We start from the raw sequence: 21,428 nt of genomic DNA on the forward strand, positions 1-21,428 counted from the left end.
TCTCTTATATTATTCATCTCCTCGCTGCTGAATTATGCCGTCATGGTTCCCGGGCTCCGATCTTCACTGCATTGATTTCCTGATCGACACCTAATCGCTCGAAGGCTCTCGAAAAAAGAGCCGCTTTCACGCTCAGTACCACTGCTCTTCATCCGCGTCAAAACGAATGTTTAAGGCACAATAATACATTCGTAGTAGAGTCGGAAGGACTTGGCTGTCCCTTTTGCGTATTTTGCTGCGTACTTGCCTCATTCCTCAGGTGCAGGTGCTCGGTGGCTCTTTCTCTTTTCAGACAGCACTGCACACTGTTGACACAGCCATCCCAAACGTCATATCTTCACCATGCCACCTTTTCAATTCGCGCGAGCTCTGCGACATGGCGTCTTCCTCGCAATACATGCTGGAGTTGCGTGATGTGCCCAATAATCGGTACGGGAGTTTCGCGGGCGTACGCGGAGGCAACAATGTTCGATGGCACGTCGCTGGATGCGCCTACTTCTGGGCCGTCTCCGAAGCACTGCAAAACGCCACGGAATCGATCTGGATTATGGGATGTACGTGCTTTCCCGTCTCCGCAGCGTCATAGCTTTGGCTGACCGTTCAGGGTGGGTATCGCCAGAAGTCTACCTCCGACGACCTCCTGCGGAAAACGAAGAGTATCGGCTCGACCGAATGTTGAAAGCGGCGGCCCTCCGCGGCGTCAAGGTCAATGTGATACTATTCAAGGAAATCTCTATGGCCATGTGTTGTACGCTCCCTGATCGTTGAGCTATCGCGGCGTCTTACAGATGTGATAGTGAACTCGGAACATACGAAGCGAGCATTGCACGCCCTCCACCCGAACATCAACGTCCTTCGCTATCCCGATCACAACCCCATGGCTGGTGTCACTCCGTCGCATCCGATTATACAAGAATATGCCGTGCAGGGGGATGCTAAGATGCGAAGAATGCACGACAGGACGCTCCAGAATTTCTTTGCGCATGAGGGTTACCCGGAGTTGGCCTGGGCTCATCACGAGAAGTTGGTCATTGTCGACCAACAGCTGGCATTCATCGGTGGCATCGATCTTTCATTTGGACGATGGGACACGGTTCAACATCCAATCGCCGACTCTCATCCTTGCAAGCTTCATCCCACGATCTTTCCCGGCCAGGACTACAATAACGCCCGGGTTTCGGATTACACGAACCTCGATGACTGGGAGAAGAACGATGCAGATCGGTCGGTTACGCCACGCATGGGTTGGGAGGACATCTCGGTCAGCCTGACCGGGCCTGCGGTCTTTGATCTCTGTCAGCACTTTATTGACCGATGGAATTTCATCCGCCAACAAAAGTACTTTGCATCAGAATCGAGGCAGCCTCTCCCGCCGCCAAAACCATTCGTGCCATGGCCCAAGGCCGACTTGGGGATGATGGACTGTCAGATTGTGCGAAGCGCGACCGAGTGGAGCAATGGCACCATCACGGAAGACAGTCTCTATAACGCTTACATCGATATCATCACCAAAAGCGAGCACTTTGTCTACCTGGAGCAGCAATTCTTCATCACCTGCGCCGGAGGCGAGGACCAGACTGTTTGGAACAAGGTTGGGGAAGCCTTTGTGGAGCGCATTCTGCGGGCTGCACGCGAGAGGAAGCGATACAAGGTCATTGTGGTCTTGCCTGCATTGCCTGCTTTTCCGGGCGACCTTCACGCGTTTTTCAGAGGGGAAATACCACGGGCCCTCATGAAGCTGCAGTTCAATTCCATCAACCGCGGTGGGTCCAGCGTCTTTGACAGACTGAAGGAAGCCGGTGTCAATCCCGACGAGTACATCCGCTTCTACAACTTGAGGAGCTACGACCGCCTCAAGCCCCCGTGCATGGCTGAGGAATGCCTCAACCCCCACGGACTTCACATCAATAGTGAGGCTGAAGCGCCAAAGGTTCTAGATACCATAACCCCAGCTCCAGCACCTTCGGAAGTCGCATGTACGCCCGACCGCAACTGGGATACCGTCAGTTCCTGTTGCATGATTGACGGTCCAGATATCAGGGTCGCACCTTGGGCATATAATGCTGCTTCGGCGGAAGTGGACGGCTTCGTTCAGGAGGAGGTATATGTTCACAGCAAGCTGTTGATCGCAGACGACAGGGTGGTTCTCTGTGGCTCTGCGAATCTGAATGACCGGTCATTCAAGGGAAGCCGAGACTCTGAGATCGCGGTCGTCATCGAGGATGTAGATCCCCTAATCTCAACTATACAAAAGGAGGAGTTCTTGGTTAGCAGGTTCGCTGCCACGCTCCGCCGATACCTCTTTCGGAAGCACCTGGGTCTTTTGCCGCTGCAAGACATGCGCAATCCGTACGATCACTGCATGGACGTGCCTGAGCCCTCGGTGTATGACTATGACACTCCGGAAGATCTTCTGGTGAAGGATCCGCTAAGCGATAGGTTTCTCGAGTACTGGGACCGGATTGCGCGGCGGAACACAGTGGCATTTCGAAAGGTTTTTGACACAATTCCGGATAATAGTATAAAGGACTGGGAAGACTATGAAGCAGCAACCTTGAGGGCTGACCCCGGGCATGTTTGCAAGGCCAACTTTTCCACCGGTGAGCAGGCGACGGTTGAGATCAAGGAAGAGCTCTCGGCGATCCAGGGGACCTTGGTCGAGATGCCGTTGGAGTTCTTGATTAAAGTTGATATTCAGCCAGAGGGTCCGGCGTACAATGTGTTTACCAGGCCGGGATTGACGTAGACTGGGAAGTGTGGTGGGAAGCATGGATAGGCGGTATTATTCTTTGTCGAGTTGCAACCAGGGCTTGAGGCGTTGTTCACAGGGCTTATTTCTTTGGGTCGGTCCACCACGCTGGCGACGATGCATGTTATCGTAGTAAGTACGTTTCGTTGTCAAGGGTTGTTGAACTTGCATCCACTGCCTCCGTCCAAAACGATCGTGAAACCTTCTTGATATCCCATAGCCGCTCTCGTTAGGACCTTTATCCGTAATGAAAGTCCATCCTTAGCCTACTTAGTCTGACGGTCTGTTCATTCAAGTGGCAAAATCAGCCAGCCGCGTAAACTCCTAGATCGCTTCTTGTTCATCCGTTTTCTGTACGATCGTACAGCCCAGCTCAAGAAAACAAAGGATGTGCATCTGCATTGAACCACGGTCGAGTATAGCTGACGAACGAGTGGCTTGGCTGAGCCAGCCAGCCACAGCATGCAGGCCAGATCGCAATGTACTCCTCCATCGCGACTTAAGATGAACTGCTGATTTCGTAAACTCGCAAGTGCTTACATCCCCGCACCGACCTCAACGAAAGCTGACAGTCAATGAGACGCTGTGTCACCGGCGCCGATGAACCATTGGATATTGCAGTCTTGGTTCGGACTTGGATAGGGTCATCCTCGAGATGGAGGGATGAGATTTGCACGGTGCAGCTGGAAATACCCTGGATGTCGCTGCTTCCAGCCAGCCACCAACTCTGGCGTCGGTCGTCAGCTGGGGTCGAGTCTGTTGCAAGGATCAACGGCGAGACTCGGTCCTCTCTCAGAATCTTGGGCATAAATATCAGCATCTTCTCGATGTCAGGACACCGTTCTTCCTCGTCTTCAGAGACAGCAAGTCTTGCTTACCGAAATCTGACAACAATTCCCCGGGCCCAAAAATACCACCATGTCCGACTGCCACGGTACGTCCCTCCAAGCCCTCATCTCCACGTCGCTAACCCAACCAGACCATCACTACACCCACGGCGCCATCGGTCAAGCTGAGGGTGGCATTGCGCACATCACCCGGTACTCGGACGGCCGACCCACGCGGTTCTCCTTTGAGCGGCGTTTCAACCGAGTGCCGCATGTCCAGATCACACCGGATCTCGGCGCGGACCCGCGCACTGGGTTCAGGAACTTCTGGATATACTTTCTTAGCAATGGCGGGCCGGTTGTGGATAGGGAGGGGTTCAGTCTGGGGGTTTTCACTGATGTTGGGCACTCCGTGAGCTTTAGGTGGACGGCGATTGAGATTACGGGTCATGATTAGGGGTCCTTGGATCTTTGTACGGTGTGATGTTGTGGAAATGTGGGACTTAACGAAGTATGATGGCATATACTGTTTGATTTCGGCACATAGGTAGTACAAATGATGCACCTGCGTAGGTGCTTTGCGGATAACCAGCTTTGGTATATCAGCGTCTTTTGTCCGCTTTGCGTACAATAATCCTAGGCGGTTGGTATTGTACTCGTCCGATATTCTCCATATAGCCCCAAGGTCAAATTCGCAAGCTGTCAACGCGGGACAAGCCGGGGTTCCCGCAATTTGTATTGGCCTTTTGTCATCGGGAAGACGCTTTCTTGCCGAACATTAAGCGGAGGAAACAGAGTAGGCACTGATAGCAGGGCTAAACGCACAGCCGTCGCCGATATGCATTCGGCCATTGCAGCAACCTCAACCTATCGCAAAACATCCTTGTCACTTATCGCGGGGCCGCATCTCCTCTTTTGCTGAAACGGTCAATGGTCCATGAAGAGCAAGAGTTATCCGGAGAGATGATGACGTACGGAGTACTCCAGAGTGGTAGGCGCCGGAAACTGGAATCCGTCGATGCAGACGCTTTAGGAATGATCTGCTGCGGCGCTACCCGATGATACCCCATGGGGTGTCCCCGCTATCTCAGTCCGTCACACAGATACCTACTGGAGTTGCTGAATGACTTGAAGAAGTGTACATAATGCGAACTGTGTACTTCCGGAGAGGTCAAGATGTCGGCCCATCAAGCAGAGATGCCCCTTTCCACCAGAACTGGCGGTGAAACGCAGTGCTGATTCTCGAATCTGGTCGAAACTGCCGGAGATCGAGGAGAAACGCACTATCCCAGACTCAGCTAGAGCAGAGTTTATGGGCGCCTTGACCTTGTCGTCCAATGAAGGTTGTCGTATACCTTGGAGATGTGCTGTTCGCGCTCCTATTGGATGTGTGACCCCCTTGTCACCCCAGATCGTCACCCCGGCCTCTGGATTCTCTCCGATTCCATGCAACGACCGCATGTCAAGACCTTGGAAGGCTTGGATCGGCCTTTGACCGGTCGCGTGCGTGCTGAATAGCAGGAGTTGCCGTGATATCCTCGGTCTTGGCCCGGCCATAAATTCGTCCTTCGTCCCTTCCTTTCTGGTGTTTTGCTCTACATACAGGCTACATATCTGGTACAATCATCTATCTTATACTCGGAAGCATCATGGCCGACAAGGTCCAAGCCGAAAGCAACTCAATACAACCTCAATCCTCTGTCCGAGACAGCCAGTCTTCAATCAAAGGAGACGTCCAGCATGCCGAACTATCCCGACAGGTAGAACCGTACGGGCCACCCGGTCTTCGGGGTGTCATCGCCAACCCTTTCGTTCTGCTCTGCGCAGCATGTTCAACGCTCGGAGGTTTGACCTTCGGCTATGATCAGGGCGTCATCTCTGTCACGCTGGTCATGCAGCAGTTCCTTGACCGGTTCGTCGAGGTTGCCGATGGCCATCCGGGATCGGGATTCTGGAAGGGTCTTATGACTGCCATGCTTGAGTTGGGTGCCTTTGTCGGTGCTCTAAACCAGGGCTGGCTTGCCGATAAGATCTCCCGACGGTATTCTATTGTGGTGGCAGTCGCCATTTTCATCGTCGGCTCGGTCTTGCAAACTGCTGCTGTGAACTATGCGATGCTTACCGTTGGTCGAACAATCGGAGGTATCGGCATCGGTATGCTGTCGATGGTAAGCCTATGTTCCTCCACGAGATTGATTGCAGCCATCTTACGAAGAACTAGGTCGCGCCGCTGTATATCAGCGAAGTGTCTCCGCCAGAATGTCGAGGTGCATTGCTTGTCCTTGAGGAATTCTGCATTGTCCTTGGTATCGTCATTGCGTATTGGATAACGTACGGTACACGTTTCATGGATGGCGAGTGGTCGTGGCGGCTTCCCTTTCTGTTGCAAATGGTGCCTAGCTTCGTCTTACTGGGAGGAGTAATCGTACTTCCCTTCTCTCCTCGTTGGCTTGCCTCTAAGGGACGCAACGACGAAGCCTTACAAAGTCTCAGCAGGCTACGGCGACTGCCTCCGACCGACCATCGTATCCAGCAGGAGATGCTGGACATCAAAGTTGAAGTCCGCTTTCATCAGGAATTGAACGCGGAGAAGCACCCGACGATCCAAGGGCCGGGTGTTAAAAAGGGCTTACGTCGTGAGTTGGCTGGATGGGCGGACTGCTTCAGGAGTGGATGCTGGCGAAGGACGCAAGTGGCGGTACTGGTCATGTTCTTCCAGCAATTCGTCGGAATCAACGCCCTGATTTACTACTCTCCGACGCTCTTCGAAACCATGGGCCTCGAATACGACATGCAGCTCCTCATGTCCGGTATCATCAACGTCACGCAGCTCGTCGGTGTCTGCGCCAGTTTCTGGATGATGGATGGCTTCGGCCGTCGTCCTCTTTTGCTATGGGGTGCCGCCATCATGGGCATCTCGCACATTATCATCGCCGCTCTCGTGGGTATTTACTCGGACAATTGGCCCGCGCATAGAACCCAGGGTTGGACCAGTGTGGCTTTTCTTTTCTTGTATATGCTCGCTTTCGGTGGAACTTGGGGATCGGTTGGTTGGGCGCTGCCGGCTGGTAAGGCTTCCTTGAGAGATTTGTGAATCGTCCTAACATTTCGCAGAGGTATTCTCGTCATTCCTTCGGGCAAAAGGGGTTGCGCTTTCGACCTGCGGCAGTTGGCTATTCAATTTTGTCATTGTGAGTAACCATTGCTCCGCAAAACGACGGCGTACTAACCGCAGCAGGGCCTCATCACTCCACCTCTAATCCAAGACACCGGTTACGGCGCTTATGTGTTCTTCGCCGTATTTTGTGTCCTCGCCTTCATTTGGGCGTTCTTCTGTGTCCCCGAAACGAGTGGTCGGACCTTGGAACAGATGGACGCCGTTTTCAAGGATAACTCGAGCAGTGCGGAGCGGGCACGGAGGCAGGCGATTGAGAACGAGCTCATGGGGGAGCAACACGGCGTTGCGGGAGCTTAGGCAGCTGTTGTATGTTTCATTTATTTATCATGTAGCGAATTGATTCCAGCGTTCCATCGATTCGTATCCCTGATTGACGATTCCTTGAGAGCTCACTCCTTCGACAATGCAGACGGACCACCTCCGCGTCTCTTTGTCTCACTCAGGGAGTTCACGATGGGTATAAATCGACAATCGCGAGTCAGCATGGTTTGAATGTTTGGCATCCAGTCAACGAGGGGGAGAAAAAGATGGAGCGTATTTGCGAGAGTCGAGGACTTAGCGAGATTTGACATGAGGCTCGGGAAGTCGAAGACGGCAGTATCTCGGCTTCACCGCCCAAGCCTCCGCCCGTCGTCTAAGACGGACATAACAACCCCGGGCGGATCTCTCTCGGACAAAGACAAAAAATCGCTGCTTGAAAAATTTTTCCACGCAGTTGGAACGACTATATTATGTAGAGCGCCCGTACAAAGTACTTCGTACTAACTGAGCGACGAAGTACGCTGGCGCAGGCGCTGGGCGGGAGCCAGCGCGCGGCTGCACGTGACTATATGCGCTAACTCGATAAAGTCTAGTCAACGGGTGATTTCGGAACTCTACGCAACTTCGCGATAACTTCAATAACTTCGTCAAAAAATTCATTCGTGCTTCATCATTAATTCATTGAACTATATACAAATCTCTGCTCTATGCCTCCTCCTTCAACTCGACCTCCGTTCCATCCTTCTTGTGAACCGCCGCGAGCTGCGCCTCCGCGACCTCTCCCTGCGGAAGCTTCCTGGCCATCGACACGATTTCCCATGGCGACGAGGCCTCACGGAACACTTGGTTGATCATTTCGAGATTGCGGTTCATCGTCTCAGGATAGAAGAAGTACACGCCGATCGGAATACACGCGGAAAGAACGGTGTACATGACATAATACTTGTACCCGATGGTGTCGAGCGCCACAGGGGTGACCATGACCACTACGAAGTTCCAGAGCCAGTGATTCGCCGTTGACATCGCAGACATCGCAACACGGAGTTTTGGCGTACTTATTTCCGCACAGTAAAGAAAGTTTCCTCCGAGGAAACCGATGGGATAGAAGAGGTTGAAGAGGAAGATGAAAACGGCGGAGGCAATCGAGGCGCCCTTGTTGTCGGTACCCATGCTGTTGGTGATTGCCATGGCCATCATGCAGCAAGCCATTCCAGTTCCGCTAACCATGAAACAGACACGGCGGCCAAGACGATCGATTGCATAAAACGAGATAAAGCAGCAGAGGAATTTCCAGGTCAGAGCGCAAGAGGCCAGAATCTTGGACAGACTTTCGCTCATGCCGAGGTTCTCTTCGAAAATAGTGGACGCGTACACGGAGATAAGGTTTCCTCCGCACATTTGCTGGAAGAACTGCAGCATCATGACGAGGGTGAACCGGTATAGCAGCTTCTCATCATCCTCTCCCTTGAAAATGTCCATGATCGAGCCCTTGGAGTTCGCGGTCAACTCGAGACTGGTTTGAATACCTGCAATTTCTGCCCGAATCTCTTCCGGCGAAGCCTCGTCGCCCTTGAGAGCAGCCAGACTCCGCTCGGCCTGCTCAATGCGGTTGACCTGCACAAGCCATCGAGGGGATTCGGGGAACATAAACACAGAAAGCACGATCATGAGCGAAGGGAGAAGCGCGATCGCCAATGGCACCCGCCATTGGTTCGTGCTTTCGTCGATCCGGCTTAGACCGAAGTCAATCCAGTTGCACAGGGCATAACCGAGACACATGAACATTCCATCGATAATAACATGTTGACCGCGATTCTTTGCAGAGGATGATTCACTCTGTAAGACGGGAACGGCAACACTGAACTGACCGGTACCGAGACCGAGGATAACACGGCCAACAACGAATTGAGGAAGACCGTACGAAGCCACCTGCAAGACTTGCCCGATGAGAGTCAAGATGCCGCCAATGAAGATGGTCTTTCGACGGCCAAATCGGTCCGAGAAGTACGTGGTGGAGAGTGCTCCGATGAGGGCTCCGATCTGGAAGGCAGCAATGACGGCACCCTTCTTGGTCGAGTTGTTGCTCTTCACGGCACCCGTGGTGTGAACGGTGTCGATGTCGGGGAATGTTGACACCCAGCTGTCAAGGGTGGCGAGAGGACCCAAGCCAGCCTGGTTGTAACCAAAGACGATAAAGGCCGGGGCGCCAATGAGCAACACCTGCAGGGAGTGCAGCAGCTTCCCTGTGGCGCCGAAGATGGTAGTAACCCGGTCAGACATGGTGAGAGTGACTGAAGAGGGTGAGGGGGGCGAGAGGCAGCTGGAGAAAACTCTGACGGAGCAGAAGGGGGAGAGAAGGACTGTGGCATCTTATACGAGACCCCGTGGAGAAGGAGGGCTAGGAGGCATCCCCTCACTCTCAACAGACCCCATCTCTGCGTCCCCACACAGCCGGTGAGACTGAGGGGAATGATGGGGAGGGCCGTCGAAGGAGAATTTCTCATCACGCGATCCAAAAGTCTCAGGCACTGTGTGAGAAACAACGGTATGGAAACGGGGCACCATACAACCCGTACCGTGGCAGCGATGCCCCACTGTGACCGCACATTCGCTTGTCCGGTCAACGATTCCCAGCTGAATCATGCTCGAATAGTTGGAGACGAGGTAAGTATCGGAGGTCGCACTCCGGCTGCATCATTGCATCCCTACATTCCGTATGCTTCAACGCCGCACGGCAACATCGTAAACTATACATCATCAACCGTAGCAGCACTCTACCGCATCGCACAAGAACATTCTACGAGCGGCAGATCCTCGGACGAATCTGAGAATATCTCCGGTGTCAACACTGTGACCCGTGGAAGTGGAATCTCTGTGTGGAACCATGGTCTGACGCTCGGCCAACCTCCGGCGTGCAGTCGCCTCGGATCGGCAAATTCTGTGCATGCCCAGATCCCGACTCAAGGCTTGACTGTCTGTCATCAACTCTTGCTGGCTAAACGCTTAAAGCTTGGGGTCCTTGGCAACTGTCTGCGAGCGAGATCAGCACCGCGTGGGCACGCACAGGGCTGAGGACCTTGCGAAGTCTGAACTGCACATGGGCATTTCGGTCTCCCGAGTCTGCCAGTCCATCTACACCGGAGTTTGGAAGCTTGTTTAAGCATAAACAGTGGGATCCCGAGTTCACTTTCGGCAGCAAGTCAGGCCGACTCGAAGGATTCCTCGGTGGCGACGGGGTCCTCCAGAGCCAGATTCCATTACGAATGCCGCTCGCTCATTGGCCCTTCGGCCGACTTTCCTCGCTGCATTCTCGGTAAAATGCACGAAGGCGGCCCATTTCTGGCTTAGTTTAGCCGTGTGATCCGGCCAGCTGCAGCGTTGCATCCCGCCAGCTCGGACTTTGGAGACCGGTCTCGTATACCTCCAGACAACCTTATTCCATAATCCCTACATAATCCTGCTTTCCCCGACCCGAGATATTCTCGTTGATGCGGAGATATACGAAACGATTATCGTGGGAGAGTCTGGAGAATGCTCCATGACCCCATGAATTCCCCAGATGATGTCGTAAGTGGCCAGCCCGTCTGTTTCCGGGGGTAATTGTATGGCCTCGTTTTGAGTCAGCGCCGTCGGGGGAGCCTCGGCATGCGTCGTAAGTATTACTACATAGCACGGCCTATGACCGAGATAGGACCAAGTGGACTGTGCTCAGCCTCTTATCCCTAACGTTTACAGCTGCATATTAGCAAACGCTACTGCAATGCAACCGACCACGGTCCTTTACAGCTTGCCGCGTCGAACCGCATGGATTCGATTCCTGTTCTCTACAAACTGCCCCGAGGAGACGATGTCTTGATAACGAAGTTCAACCCCTGTTTGCAGTAACATGCACGTCGAGAACGCTCGGCGTGATCCCGAGTCCCGTGTCAAGGTCGACGACTTTCGTGGCCGGTCTTCATTTTCTAGCTTGAATCCTCATCTCTGGGCATTTCGGACGTTGCCCGCCGTCACGCTCAACCTCTCCAATAATAGGCAATGATGCTGATATGCCAAGTTTACTTTGTCCTAGATGATGACGGCTGAACTCAATCATACGAGGCGCTGCTTGGTTTGGATCAAGATTGCTAAGCAGTGGTCCAAGGCCTCAGCACGGCTTGGAAGCTTGGAGTCTTCTCAGGTCCTCACTCACGAATGTTTGGCAACTCCGGAATGTTGACTAACAGGACTACAGTCGTCAGGCTGGTTTCCAGGCCAAATTGGACCAGGGTCGTCTTCATGATCCCGTCAGCTGCCAGTGTTTGGATCCCATTCTTCTTTCTTCCTTCAACCGCGGCCAGCATAGCCACTTGCGCTCTATATACTCCTTTGCGGGCAGCTTTGTTGTTTGGCACTTCGGCCAAGGCATCATTGGACCCTATCAAACAGCCGGTGCATCGGCTTTCCAGCATCGAGAACTCGACCTGTAGGAGAGCTCTCTTGGGGCGTGAACTTGGTTGCCTCTTCGTAGCTTACAATGAATACTGGAGGTCTCGAAGAAAATGAAGTAGATTGGCTGTATGATGAGCTAGGGTAAGCTATAGCAAAAACAATGAAGCCTTGTTAACACAAGGTGATTGTCAACGACGCGACATATTCATGTCATTTGGGAAGCAAATAGAGGGCCTTGATATTTTTACTTGCCAACAGCATGGGTACCGACAACAAGGGCGCCTTGATTGCCTCCGCCGTTTTCATCTTCCTCTTCAACCTCTTCTATCCCATCGGCTTCCTCGGTAGAAGCTTTCCGAAGCGACCTAGATGAATCTTGCTTGATAGTTTAGTCCATGAACTGGGGTGGTAAGGCGATCTTATCTGCTGGTTGACTACTGCGCTCGCTATAACAGGCTTTATTGCCTTTGTAACAACCTAGAAGTTGAATTGGCGATTCGACTTGTTCTATTAATGGTGTTTCGTTATTATATTCCAAAGATTATGGTCTGCCCGGCGAAGCAAACCTTGAAAATATATATCCGCCATTCGACGACTATGTCAGTTTCTTACAATGACTCTCAGCCAACAGGATATAGCAACCTCGTTGCGCTCCATGCAACCTACAATAATATGCACCACTACAACGCCTCCAGGTTGGTCACTGCGGCATTTACATTGTCAGCTTCAGCCTTGACCGCATGTTGTCTTGCGGATAGCTGACCTCATGATCGGCACCTTCCCTGGAACAACCCCGTCGACCGTGGTCAAAATTCCGGGTTCTATACAGCAACACCAGTCCGAAAGGCCTTGACGGGCTAATGAGTGTCCCTGGGCAGCTTATAGATTGGATGTTATGTGAGTGTTTGTTGCCTTTCAAACACATCGTGTCACATGACTATGCAGCATGCCGGAGCTGAGTCAGATATCGGTGCCTTGAGACTCAGGCCGCAATGCTTAAGGCCATGAGGCAGCAAGGTCCTTCAGGCACCCGGGCATCGAGGCTTTCAGGTGCACCGTGCTCATAATCTGAGGCATTAAGGCGCCCAGGCACAAAGGCCCGGCATTCAGGCGTCTGAGTTTCAGGCCGGACGCCACCCGCTTTTGTCCAACACAGCAATAGCAAAGGCTTTGCTTTGTACGGGCTTTCTACGCAATACATCTTCGAGTGCCTTTTGCAATTGCCATTCGAGTCTTGTCTTTATCCGAAATCCAGTCCGTCCGGCCTATTCTTTTCCGTCAACCCGATTTTTGACGTCAAACGCGCAACCGCCGGTCCTCGGAGCCTCAGCTGGCCGGACTGCTTATGCCCGGGTCTGGGCATGGCCTCGATGCGAGCGTTCTCTTGCTACTGGCGTATCAACATAGCTTCTATACAATGCGCACGCTTAGAATAGACAATCTGCTGCTCGAGTCTAGGAAGCCAAGGTCTTTCAGTATAGACTTTGACTTTGTCGAACGTCGAGACGAGCCTCGAGACCTGAAATCGCGCAAACAACGTAACCTCAGCTAAACTATCGCAGAAACAAGATTGAATAGTTCAGGAATGACCAATCAAATTGCCGGCATTGCATCGTTGTCCAGGCCCTGGGGACGTTGGATTCGCCGAAGTTCGGCAGTTTGAAAGCTGGGGGATCGCTCCGATGATGTATTGGGACCACGGCGGGGAGATTCGGAACCGTGGGTCTGCCTCTATATTGTCCTGTTTTCGTACGGACGGAGGAGATATGGCTCGGGGGTCGGTAATGTATTCATATATATAGAGGGGTCTGGTATCGTTGGGATAACAGGGATTGCAGGTCAATCAATCAGCTTTACTCACTTTGCATTTACTACTTACTACTTACTTGATACCCACTACACCATTTCATATTCCATACATACCATACCTTATAGATCATAGACATAGACAGCATGGCCCCCTCCATCAACGACTTCCCCATCAGTGACACTCCCTCCGCCTGCCGCGTCGGCATCAACGGGTTCGGACGGATAGGTAGGGTGCATCCTTCCCTCAGGCGACCATGACCTTGTATTCATTGCGAACAGGCCGCAACGTCCTCCGCGTCGCCCTCGGCCGAACCGACATTCAGATCGTCGCCATCAACCACACCTGCCTCTCCGTGCAAGACCTCATCTACCTGATCCGCTACGACTCGTCGATGGGCAAGCTCTCCTCCGACATCTCGATCCACGCCCTTTCTGAGTCCCGCATCGCCATCAACGGCCACGAAATCGCACTCACCTCGGAGCGGGACATCACGAAGCTCGACTGGGCATCCCACGGCGCAGAGTACGTCGTCGAGTGTACGGGCAAGTTCACGAAGCGCGAGGCCGCCCTGGACCACATCACGCACGGCCGCGCAAAGCGCGTGGTCATCTCGGCGCCCAGCTCGGATTCCCCGACGTACGTGTACGGCGTGAATGCGGATGACTACCAGCCGAGCGAGGAGCAAAGGGTCATCTCGTGTGCCAGCTGTACGACGAACTGCGTCACACCGGTGCTCAAGGTGCTGCAGCGGGAGTTTGGCATTGCGCAGGGATTTCTGACGACCGTGCATGCGGCCACCAAGTCGCAGACCGTGATTGATGGGTACAGCAAGAAGAATAGGCGGTTGGGTATGTAGCACTCTGGAGGATTGCCGGCGTTGTTGGAGGAAGAGAGGTGTGCTAATTGAGTAATTCAGGCCGAAGCGTCTTTGACAACATCATCCCAACGACCACGGGGGCGGCCAAGGCCATCGCGTCGGTGCTGCCTGAACTGACCGGTAAAGTGACCGGTGCGTCGATCCGCGTTCCAACGTAAGTCAAAGTTTCTGTTTCTGATTGTCTTGGAGAAAGAGGCGCAGGCTGACGAGCCATTGTTTTCAGCCCCAATGTCTCGCTTATCGATTTGACCGTCAGCACCGAGGCGCCCACTTCCTTGGCCGAGATCTTAGCGGCGTTTAGGCGGGCGGCAAAGGATGAACTGAATGGTGTGATCAGTGTGAGCGACGAAGTGCTGGTGAGCAGTGACTATCTGGGAGACTCGCACAGTGCGATCGTGGACGCGGCGGCGTGCAGCGAGCTGAATCCGCAATTCTTCAAGATCATGGCGTGGTATGACAACGAATGGGGATATTCCAGCCGGCTGCTGGATCTGACGAGGCACATTGCACACAAAGAATACCAGGTCTAGGCTAGATGAATGAGATGCATTAGTTTCTTTGACGCGAGCTCGGCATTTGTTGGGGGCGCTTGCAGGTTACACCCGAGTCCCTGCGTTTTACTATTCTTCCGATGACTGACAATGCAAGTGAATAAGTTGTGTACTTCTGTACTGCTGATCAGAGTGAATAATTGGGAGAAATGGTGAATGGGAAGAATCCCCTGCTGATCCTGAGTCAAGGAGTCTGTGAAGGTTCGCTGTCCCCCCACCACAACAGGCAGATCTCGGTTGCCACTCTCTGTCGGCCAATAATCTTCTAGACCAAGACTCGTGTTCGGCCCCTTGTTCTCTCCCGTTGTTTCAGCCAGTGAAGACTCTCGACGCTCATTCGTTCACTTTCTTTGAGCTTAGCGAGCCCATGACTGGTCTCCTCGTCTTTATAACACCACCACCTCTCTCCCCTCCTCTCTTCTTCTTCTCCAGCAAGCAAGTCTTCTGTCCTTCCTTTGTCCGTCTGTGTCGGCGCTCTTGTTCTTCTCTCCCTCTCCCTCTCCCTCTCAAGCATCATGCTGTCCCCTCCTTTGCTCCTGGCTGCTGGCAGCCTGTCCACCCTCATTGCTGGGGCCCCTGTCCCGTCCTCTCCCTTGAGCGTCCGCACTCACGCTGATCGACACTCGCACTCACTGTCCCACACTCACTCTGTCTCTCACCGTTCCGTCCAGAGCTACAATGTCCTCGGGGGAAATGGCAAGGTCGCCGTTGGCTGGCCCGACCATGACAACTGGTGGCCGAGCTTCACTGAAATGTATGTACCCCTCTTTCAGCCCCTCATCCCTGTGTTATAGTCACTAATGTTGAGATACAGGTTCGACGCCAACCGCGACACCATCAGCCAGTCCTGCACCCAGTGGAACGTGGCCAACCCCTCCGACGATGAAATCGACAACATCTCCAAGGCGATCCAGGAGGTCTCCAGCTCCTCCGGCGTCGACCCCCGCTTTATCCTGGCCATCGTCATCCAGGAGAGCAACGGCTGCGTCCGCGCACCCACCACCAACTACGGCGTCACCAACCCCGGTCTCATGCAGTCCCACAACGGCCAGGGCTCTTGCAACAACGGCGCTGTCCAGGACCCCTGCCCCTACGACCAGATCAAGCAGATGATCCAGGACGGTACCGAGGGAACCAGCGACGGTGATGGTCTCAAGCAGTGTCTTGCCCAGGCTGGCGACACCTCCGACGTGGCCACCTTCTATGCCGCGGCTCGTATCTACAACTCCGGCTCTGTTGCTGACTCGGGTAACCTCGGTCAGGGTATTGCGACCCACTGCTACTCTTCTGATGTCGCCAACCGCCTGACTGGCTGGTCGACCGGTCCTAGTACCTGCGAGCCTGGTGTTATCGGATCTCTCGACAAGGCTGTGACCAGCATCTTCCGTTTCACTAGCAGCCTGCTCGGTGGTTCCGACTCGGGCAGCTCCGCTTCCAGCTCCACTGAGGCTGAAACTGCTGCGCCTACTACTGCTGCGCCCACCACCACCGAGGCCCCTGCTACCACTGAGGCTCCCGCTACCACCGAGGCCCCTGCCACAACCGAAGAGCCCAGCACCACCATCACCAGCACTACAACCTCAACCAGTACAAGCACCAACACCGTGACCTACACCGTCACCGACTCCCCCACCAGCACTGCCACCGCCGCGCCCACAAGCACAAGCACCGAGGCAAGCACCAGCACTGCCACCGAGCCCGCTACCACCGCTCCCGCAGCCGCTACAACATCCAGCTCCTCCGCGCCAATCTACCCCTACGCGAGCACCTCCTGCACCCAGTACTATACCGTCACCGACGGCGACTACTGCCTCAAGGTCGAGTCCGCCGTCGGCATCACCCTCGAGACGCTCCGCGAGTTGAACTCCGGGCTGACGGAGGACTGCACGAACCTCTGGCTGGGCTACCAGTACTGCGTCCAGGCTTGACTTCGATAGTCTGCCGCGGCTGCGCCGTTTGCTCTCCTGTTTTACGTTTGTTTCTTCATTTCTATTCTAGGCTCGCCCTCGCGCTTGCGACGCGGCCATCGCTTCTTTTGATCTGACTTGACGACCGGCTGCGCCACCTCACCTCACTTCAATTCCATGACGATTGTGATTGTACATATCAAAAGAGCGATTTTCTTCTTTCTCTCGTTTTTTTACGATCTTACCAAAAACATACCCTTGATGGTGATGGTGTAGCTAGCTAGTCTCGCTTCATTATCTGTGACGAATTTATGCCAGGATTAAGCAAAAGCAAACATGTCTTCCTCTTCTGTTTTAAACTTCCCGTACTCCTATTCCGTAGTTACTATGTAGTCCGTACTAAGTTCGTTCCTGGAAACGCGACCGTTGGCCCTGTGCTGCGTTGGCGCTGTTACACAAGCGCGTGGGCATGATGTGCAGATGTGCAGGCTCCCAAGTTTCAGTCGGTTCCACCGCGATTAATGAAGGGTCTGATCGGCCCCGACCGATTGATTGCACGAGTCAGCCAAATTTTGAGGCAGGTAGCAGGTTTAATTAGCTATGGCTATGGCTATGCGAGCTACTCCGTACGCTGTACGCAAAATTATGCAGTTCGTTCCCAACATTAGGTCCGTGAATCCCTCGGTATCATTATCCAAATCCAAAATGCAGTCACACAAACACCCAACGCCGACTCAGCTAAAGTAGAGGAGAAAAGTACATGGCTAGCATCATCGCATCAACTCGCCCAATTGCTTGATCAACTCCTGGAACCGCACGGGCTTCGAAAGGAAGAGGTCAAGACCCGAAGTTAACGCCTCCTGGCGGACCGAGGCACTGCCCAGCCCCGAGAGCGCGATAATCGTCGCTGGCTTGAAACTTGGGCTTTCGCGCTGCGTCTTCTCGAACAACCGGATTTCGCGCGTCGATTCGAGGCCGTCCATGACCGGCATGGAGATGTCTAGCCTGGAGTCAGCAATCATGATTAAGAATAATTTTGAAGAGAGAATACCCATTAGAATCACGTGGATTTCCTTCGCATGCGCCTTGTAGACCTCGAGCGCTTCGAGACCGTTGCATGCGGTGAAATACGGAAGTTTGGCCTTTTTCATCACGGCGACCAGAAGCTGCAGGTTGACGGAGTTGTCATCGACTAGCAGCACCGAGGGGATGATCCGTGACGTCTCAAGGGTCGCTGAGATTTCAGTGACAGCGCCATCGCCTTCATCAACAGCCGATGTGGTGATAGTGGTGACCGTTGATGTCGGGCTGACCTGGACGTCGACGTCTGTAGTAACGGCGCCATTTTGCTTTGCTAGTGATTTCGGAGAAAGCGCGACAGGGAAGGCCGATTTGAGCGTCTCGATTTTCAGTTCGGTAAGGCCGTTTGGCGGTTCTTTTGTGGTATGTTCCTCCACGCCATTCGTAACACCGTTTGTGTATCCGTTTGCATGTGTGACGCCGTTTGTTATACCATTCGTCGTACCATTGCCGTTAGTACAACCATTCGTATGCGTAGTCCCGTTGGTCAAAGGCGCGCTGGGCCTCTCATTCTCCTGACGAGAAACGCATGCTCGAAGTGCGTTGGCTGTTTTGTATGGACCGCAAGGCTGACTTATGAACTCGTAGATGGCAGGAGAAGGTCGCTCACTCGAGCTACTCGACAATTTCTGCGCAATCTGAGGTGTCGAGCAAATCACTAGCACAGCCGGACGTTTGCCCTTTACCGCGCCAACTTTGCGGCATATTTCATCGGCAGTTTCCAGGTAGGTCTGTCGAACGACATAGATGTCGAAAACCCCCGGCTCTTCAGGAGATGCAAAGCCAACGTTCATGCCGAAATGATCTTGGTACATGCGCGATAAGGCCGAGCGCAAGATAGTGAGCGCTTCTTCGTTGTGTTCAGACGGTGTACCGAAACCGACAAGGCCGACGGACTTGCCGCGGACGAGGTCTCGTGTCTCCGCCACTGCTCGGTGGTTTTGGTTCTGGTCGTTGTTCGTATCCTCCGAGTTTGGTGTCCGTGGGAGATCAACTCGGACTTTGACCTCGGTCCCAGCGCCCTTGGTTGATAAGATATCAATCTTGCCGCCGAGCGAGATCACGGTTTGGTGGACGATGCTGAGACCTAGACCGCTGCCGGGCGAGAGGGGATTTTCTTGGGAGAATGGCTTGAAAACGTTACTCTGCAAGTACTCCTTGTCAATACCTTGACCGGTATCTTTGACCGAGAGCGTCACGCTCGCCATGTCAACATTTTCATCGCGCGACAGTCTTCGTGCTTTGGCAGGTGCCGGTGCGGACGTTTTGAGCGAAACCAGAATATACCCGGACTGGGTGTACTTGAGCGCATTGCCAAAGAGATTCATCAGGACGCGACGCCATGCTCCAGCTTGCGTCTCAAACAACCATTGAAGATCAGGGGCCACATCGTAAATAATTGTGAGAGATTCGTTGAAAGCCGAAAGCGGGCGCTCGGTCGGACTGGCCATGACTAATTCACCCTCCTGATCCAATGTCGGCATCGACGCCTGCGCCAAAGTGCGGTTCTTGGAGCTAAAGCAATGACCGGCGAAGACACTCTCAGCAACCTCTTCCAGAACGGCGTCCAACTGCACATCTGAGATAAGATTCACGACTCCATTCGTTTTTCCTGGCACGAGCGACCGCTGCAAACGTCGTTGAGGCGGCGCAAGCTTGAACCGCGACGACCGAGATTTCCGAGCGAACTGGTTGATCTTCGCAAAATCGAGCATGTTATTGATGATGTCCAGTAACGAGCGGCCGCAGTGTTCAACGGTGTTGACCAGCGCCGTCTGCGCAGGCGTCAGGTCCGAGTCGGTTAGCAACTCGGTACTACCGAGAATGCCATGGAGAGGGCTGCGCAGTTCGTGCGAGATGCTGCCGACGAGGGTAGCGTGAGCGCGGTTCGCAAGTTCGATATCAAGGCGATGAATTTCGGCCATGATGCTGTTCGAAAAGGCGTAGAGGTACGCCAGCTCGCCTCCAAGGCTGAAGCTGCGCGGCGACTTAGTCCACAGGAACAGCCCCGAGAACCAACGATTGCGCCGCGAATCCCACAGTGGGAACAGCGTGATGCAGCGAGCGGACGGGAAGATCTTCAATAACCATTTGTTTTCTTCTTTCAGAGTGAGCCTATGACGTTTCTGCTGCTTCCATCGCCGCTGGACCTTGGGTGCCTCGTGGCGGCGGTACATGATTTCGCGCGAAACGCTGGTTCCCGAAGAACTGTCACTGCCTTCACTGGAAGAAATGCTGCCGTTTTCATCGACATTGAATATTGCACCCTGAGGGTAGTTGCGCAGTAAAGATCGGAGGAACGTCTCTCGCATCGCGCCCATCGGCTGCTCCGGGTCTTCAAGCGAGTATCCCAGGACGTCGGACGTGGAAAAGTCGTCAGTGTCAGTCGTCGAGTGTCCGGTAGCCGGGTTATCGCTGTCGCTGGCACTGGCTTCGGGAGCCTCGCTGGAGCCACTGCTGCTCTCGCCATCGGAGGGTCGGTCGTCGGTGTTGCGGACGAGTCCAGCGTAACTCTTGACACTGGCGTCAAAGAAGGCCACGCCTTGAACATCAAGCGACTGCTGGAGGATGCGGGCGGCACGGCCGAAGATCTCGCGAGTGCCGGAGGTCAGGGTCACTTCGTTCTCGCGCTTGCGTTTCGGTGTGGACGGGGCGGAGGGCGGTGCCAGCTCGTTGGGCTCAGGCGGGGCCGGGGACTTTTCTCTGCTGATGCAATCCTTGACTCCGAGTTCCGACCGAGGGTGCGAACGACGAGACAGCAGAGCACTACTTCGCAGCGGTTCTTCCTTGTCCTCAGCCTCTTCTTCGTTGTCGACCTCGACGTTGAGACGGCTCTTGCGGCGGATACTGCTGGACGGGAAAATTCCTCCCTCGACAAAGTTACCTAGTCCTGCAATCATGTTTGCCCCGCGCCGGTTCTGTTCGTGCGCTCTTACCATCTCGAGATGGTTCATGATGGCCGCGGCGGTGTCGGTCATGAAGCGGATCTCCAGCGGGGAGAGTCCGCCTGGTCGCGTCTTCCCATCGCTAACACTGAAGGCTCCGATGGCGATACCGCGACGACTGCGGATGGGGACTCCGGCAAAGAACCTCAAATGGGGCGCTTTGACGACATACTGTCGCTGGTTGAAGCGATCATCCTTGGTTAGATCGGGAACGACAAAGGCGCACGGCGCGTCGGTCTCGCACTGCCTGGTGTTGAGGACCGAGTCCTGACAGCAAAAGTGGCAGATTCCATCCTCCTTGCGGATAACGCTGCTTCCCAGCCACAGGGCATCGCCGTCGAGGTGAACGCGGTCATCTTGTAGGCTAAGTGTTCGGGTGGCCTCGGTGAGGATGTACTGGGTGCGACGGTCGAAGAGCGAGATCATGCAACGTTGGACATTGAGACGGAGGGCACCCAGCTGAGCGAGGGCTGTAAGGGTGGTATCCTGGGAGGACTGAGGGAGGAGCTCGACGTTGGCTTCGGTGCGAGGGGAGACCGGGGGGCGATCGAGGAGGCCAGGGCGCTGGGGGAGCTGGCAGTATCTGGTAGTCAGCGTAATAGATTAGTGCAGTCCACTAAGACGTCGATAATATAATTCTTACTTGTAGAACTCGCGCTCCTGGGCCATCTCGTCAACGAGTGCTCATAGTGCAGGAAAGAGGGATCGGATCGACTGAGGCAGGAATAGGAATCGGATAAGGACTCTCTCTCTCTCTCTCTCTCTCTCTCTGCCTGGCAGGAGGCCAAGTCGAGCCCACCGCCCGAGTTCCCCCA

The 21,428-nt window shown here is 54.1% G+C and overlaps 9 protein-coding genes across 9 annotated transcripts; 6 read left to right on the plus strand and 3 right to left on the minus strand.

The window, feature by feature from the left end:
• Positions 1-376: 376 nt before the first annotated feature.
• BDW74DRAFT_187869 (uncharacterized protein) lies at positions 377-2,879 on the plus strand (the record flags this gene model as incomplete). Its single annotated transcript, XM_073731593.1, has 3 exons — positions 377-554; positions 605-748; positions 798-2,879. 3 exons carry the CDS (start codon positions 377-379, stop codon positions 2,744-2,746), a joined length of 2,271 nt encoding a protein of 756 aa, XP_073579951.1. The 3' UTR covers positions 2,747-2,879.
• A 706-nt stretch (positions 2,880-3,585) lies between these two features.
• BDW74DRAFT_160517 (uncharacterized protein) lies at positions 3,586-4,103 on the plus strand. The gene is made up of 2 exons (XM_073725635.1): positions 3,586-3,683; positions 3,729-4,103. Exons 1-2 carry the CDS (start codon positions 3,668-3,670, stop codon positions 4,031-4,033), a joined length of 321 nt encoding a protein of 106 aa, XP_073579952.1. The 5' UTR covers positions 3,586-3,667; the 3' UTR covers positions 4,034-4,103.
• A 259-nt stretch (positions 4,104-4,362) lies between these two features.
• On the minus strand, positions 4,363-5,286 carry BDW74DRAFT_86943 (uncharacterized protein). The gene is made up of 2 exons (XM_073733942.1): positions 4,552-5,286; positions 4,363-4,494 (listed from the first exon to the last, which is right to left on the minus strand). Exon 1 carries the CDS (start codon positions 5,131-5,133, stop codon positions 4,684-4,686), a length of 450 nt encoding a protein of 149 aa, XP_073579953.1. The 5' UTR covers positions 5,134-5,286; the 3' UTR covers positions 4,363-4,494; positions 4,552-4,683.
• On the plus strand, positions 4,937-7,301 carry BDW74DRAFT_86954 (sugar porter family MFS transporter). The gene is made up of 4 exons (XM_073733943.1): positions 4,937-5,744; positions 5,798-6,644; positions 6,691-6,767; positions 6,815-7,301. The coding sequence occupies exons 1-4, from the start codon at positions 5,226-5,228 to the stop codon at positions 7,049-7,051; spliced, it is 1,680 nt and encodes a 559-aa protein (XP_073579954.1). The 5' UTR covers positions 4,937-5,225; the 3' UTR covers positions 7,052-7,301.
• Positions 7,302-7,637: 336 nt separating this feature from the next.
• Positions 7,638-9,598, minus strand: BDW74DRAFT_160529 (sugar porter family MFS transporter). The gene has a single exon (XM_073725636.1). It carries the CDS (start codon positions 9,293-9,295, stop codon positions 7,721-7,723), a length of 1,575 nt encoding a protein of 524 aa, XP_073579955.1. The 5' UTR covers positions 9,296-9,598; the 3' UTR covers positions 7,638-7,720.
• BDW74DRAFT_86982 (uncharacterized protein) lies at positions 9,391-10,268 on the plus strand. The gene has a single exon (XM_073733944.1). The coding sequence runs from the start codon at positions 9,485-9,487 to the stop codon at positions 10,085-10,087; it is 603 nt and encodes a 200-aa protein (XP_073579956.1). The 5' UTR covers positions 9,391-9,484; the 3' UTR covers positions 10,088-10,268.
• Positions 10,269-13,396: 3,128 nt separating this feature from the next.
• Positions 13,397-14,660, plus strand: BDW74DRAFT_182084 (type I glyceraldehyde-3-phosphate dehydrogenase; the record flags this gene model as incomplete). The annotated part of the gene is made up of 4 exons (XM_073730175.1): positions 13,397-13,478; positions 13,532-14,101; positions 14,170-14,284; positions 14,354-14,660. 4 exons carry the CDS (start codon positions 13,397-13,399, stop codon positions 14,658-14,660), a joined length of 1,074 nt encoding a protein of 357 aa, XP_073579957.1.
• A 408-nt stretch (positions 14,661-15,068) lies between these two features.
• Positions 15,069-16,923, plus strand: BDW74DRAFT_160536 (LysM peptidoglycan-binding domain-containing protein). The gene is made up of 2 exons (XM_073725637.1): positions 15,069-15,435; positions 15,496-16,923. Exons 1-2 carry the CDS (start codon positions 15,197-15,199, stop codon positions 16,607-16,609), a joined length of 1,353 nt encoding a protein of 450 aa, XP_073579958.1. The 5' UTR covers positions 15,069-15,196; the 3' UTR covers positions 16,610-16,923.
• A 235-nt stretch (positions 16,924-17,158) lies between these two features.
• On the minus strand, positions 17,159-21,324 carry BDW74DRAFT_160537 (putative sensor histidine kinase/response regulator). Its single transcript, XM_073725638.1, has 2 exons — positions 21,257-21,324; positions 17,159-21,196 (listed from the first exon to the last, which is right to left on the minus strand). The coding sequence occupies exons 1-2, from the start codon at positions 21,280-21,282 to the stop codon at positions 17,359-17,361; spliced, it is 3,864 nt and encodes a 1,287-aa protein (XP_073579959.1). The 5' UTR covers positions 21,283-21,324; the 3' UTR covers positions 17,159-17,358.
• Positions 21,325-21,428: the final 104 nt, after the last annotated feature.

The sequence above is a fragment of the Aspergillus multicolor genome (assembly GCF_047715735.1).
Source record: "Aspergillus multicolor strain CBS 133.54 unplaced genomic scaffold BDW74scaffold_32, whole genome shotgun sequence".
Taxonomy (NCBI): domain Eukaryota; kingdom Fungi; phylum Ascomycota; class Eurotiomycetes; order Eurotiales; family Aspergillaceae; genus Aspergillus; species Aspergillus multicolor.

Coding starts and splice junctions, on each gene's coding strand:
- BDW74DRAFT_86943 (XM_073733942.1), bottom strand. CDS start 5,133: ATGGCCGGGCCAAGACCGAGGATATCACGGCAACTCCTGCTATTCAGC.
- BDW74DRAFT_86954 (XM_073733943.1), top strand. CDS start 5,226: ATGGCCGACAAGGTCCAAGCCGAAAGCAACTCAATACAACCTCAATCC. Junction 5,745..5,797: donor GCATCGGTATGCTGTCGATG/GTAAGCCTATGT, acceptor ACGAAGAACTAG/GTCGCGCCGCTGTATATCAG. Junction 6,645..6,690: donor TGGTTGGGCGCTGCCGGCTG/GTAAGGCTTCCT, acceptor AACATTTCGCAG/AGGTATTCTCGTCATTCCTT.
- BDW74DRAFT_160529 (XM_073725636.1), bottom strand. CDS start 9,295: ATGTCTGACCGGGTTACTACCATCTTCGGCGCCACAGGGAAGCTGCTG.
- BDW74DRAFT_86982 (XM_073733944.1), top strand. CDS start 9,485: ATGATGGGGAGGGCCGTCGAAGGAGAATTTCTCATCACGCGATCCAAA.
- BDW74DRAFT_160536 (XM_073725637.1), top strand. CDS start 15,197: ATGCTGTCCCCTCCTTTGCTCCTGGCTGCTGGCAGCCTGTCCACCCTC. Junction 15,436..15,495: donor TGGCCGAGCTTCACTGAAAT/GTATGTACCCCT, acceptor GTTGAGATACAG/GTTCGACGCCAACCGCGACA.
- BDW74DRAFT_160537 (XM_073725638.1), bottom strand. CDS start 21,282: ATGGCCCAGGAGCGCGAGTTCTACAA. Junction 21,197..21,256: donor CAGGAGCGCGAGTTCTACAA/GTAAGAATTATA, acceptor GCTGACTACCAG/ATACTGCCAGCTCCCCCAGC.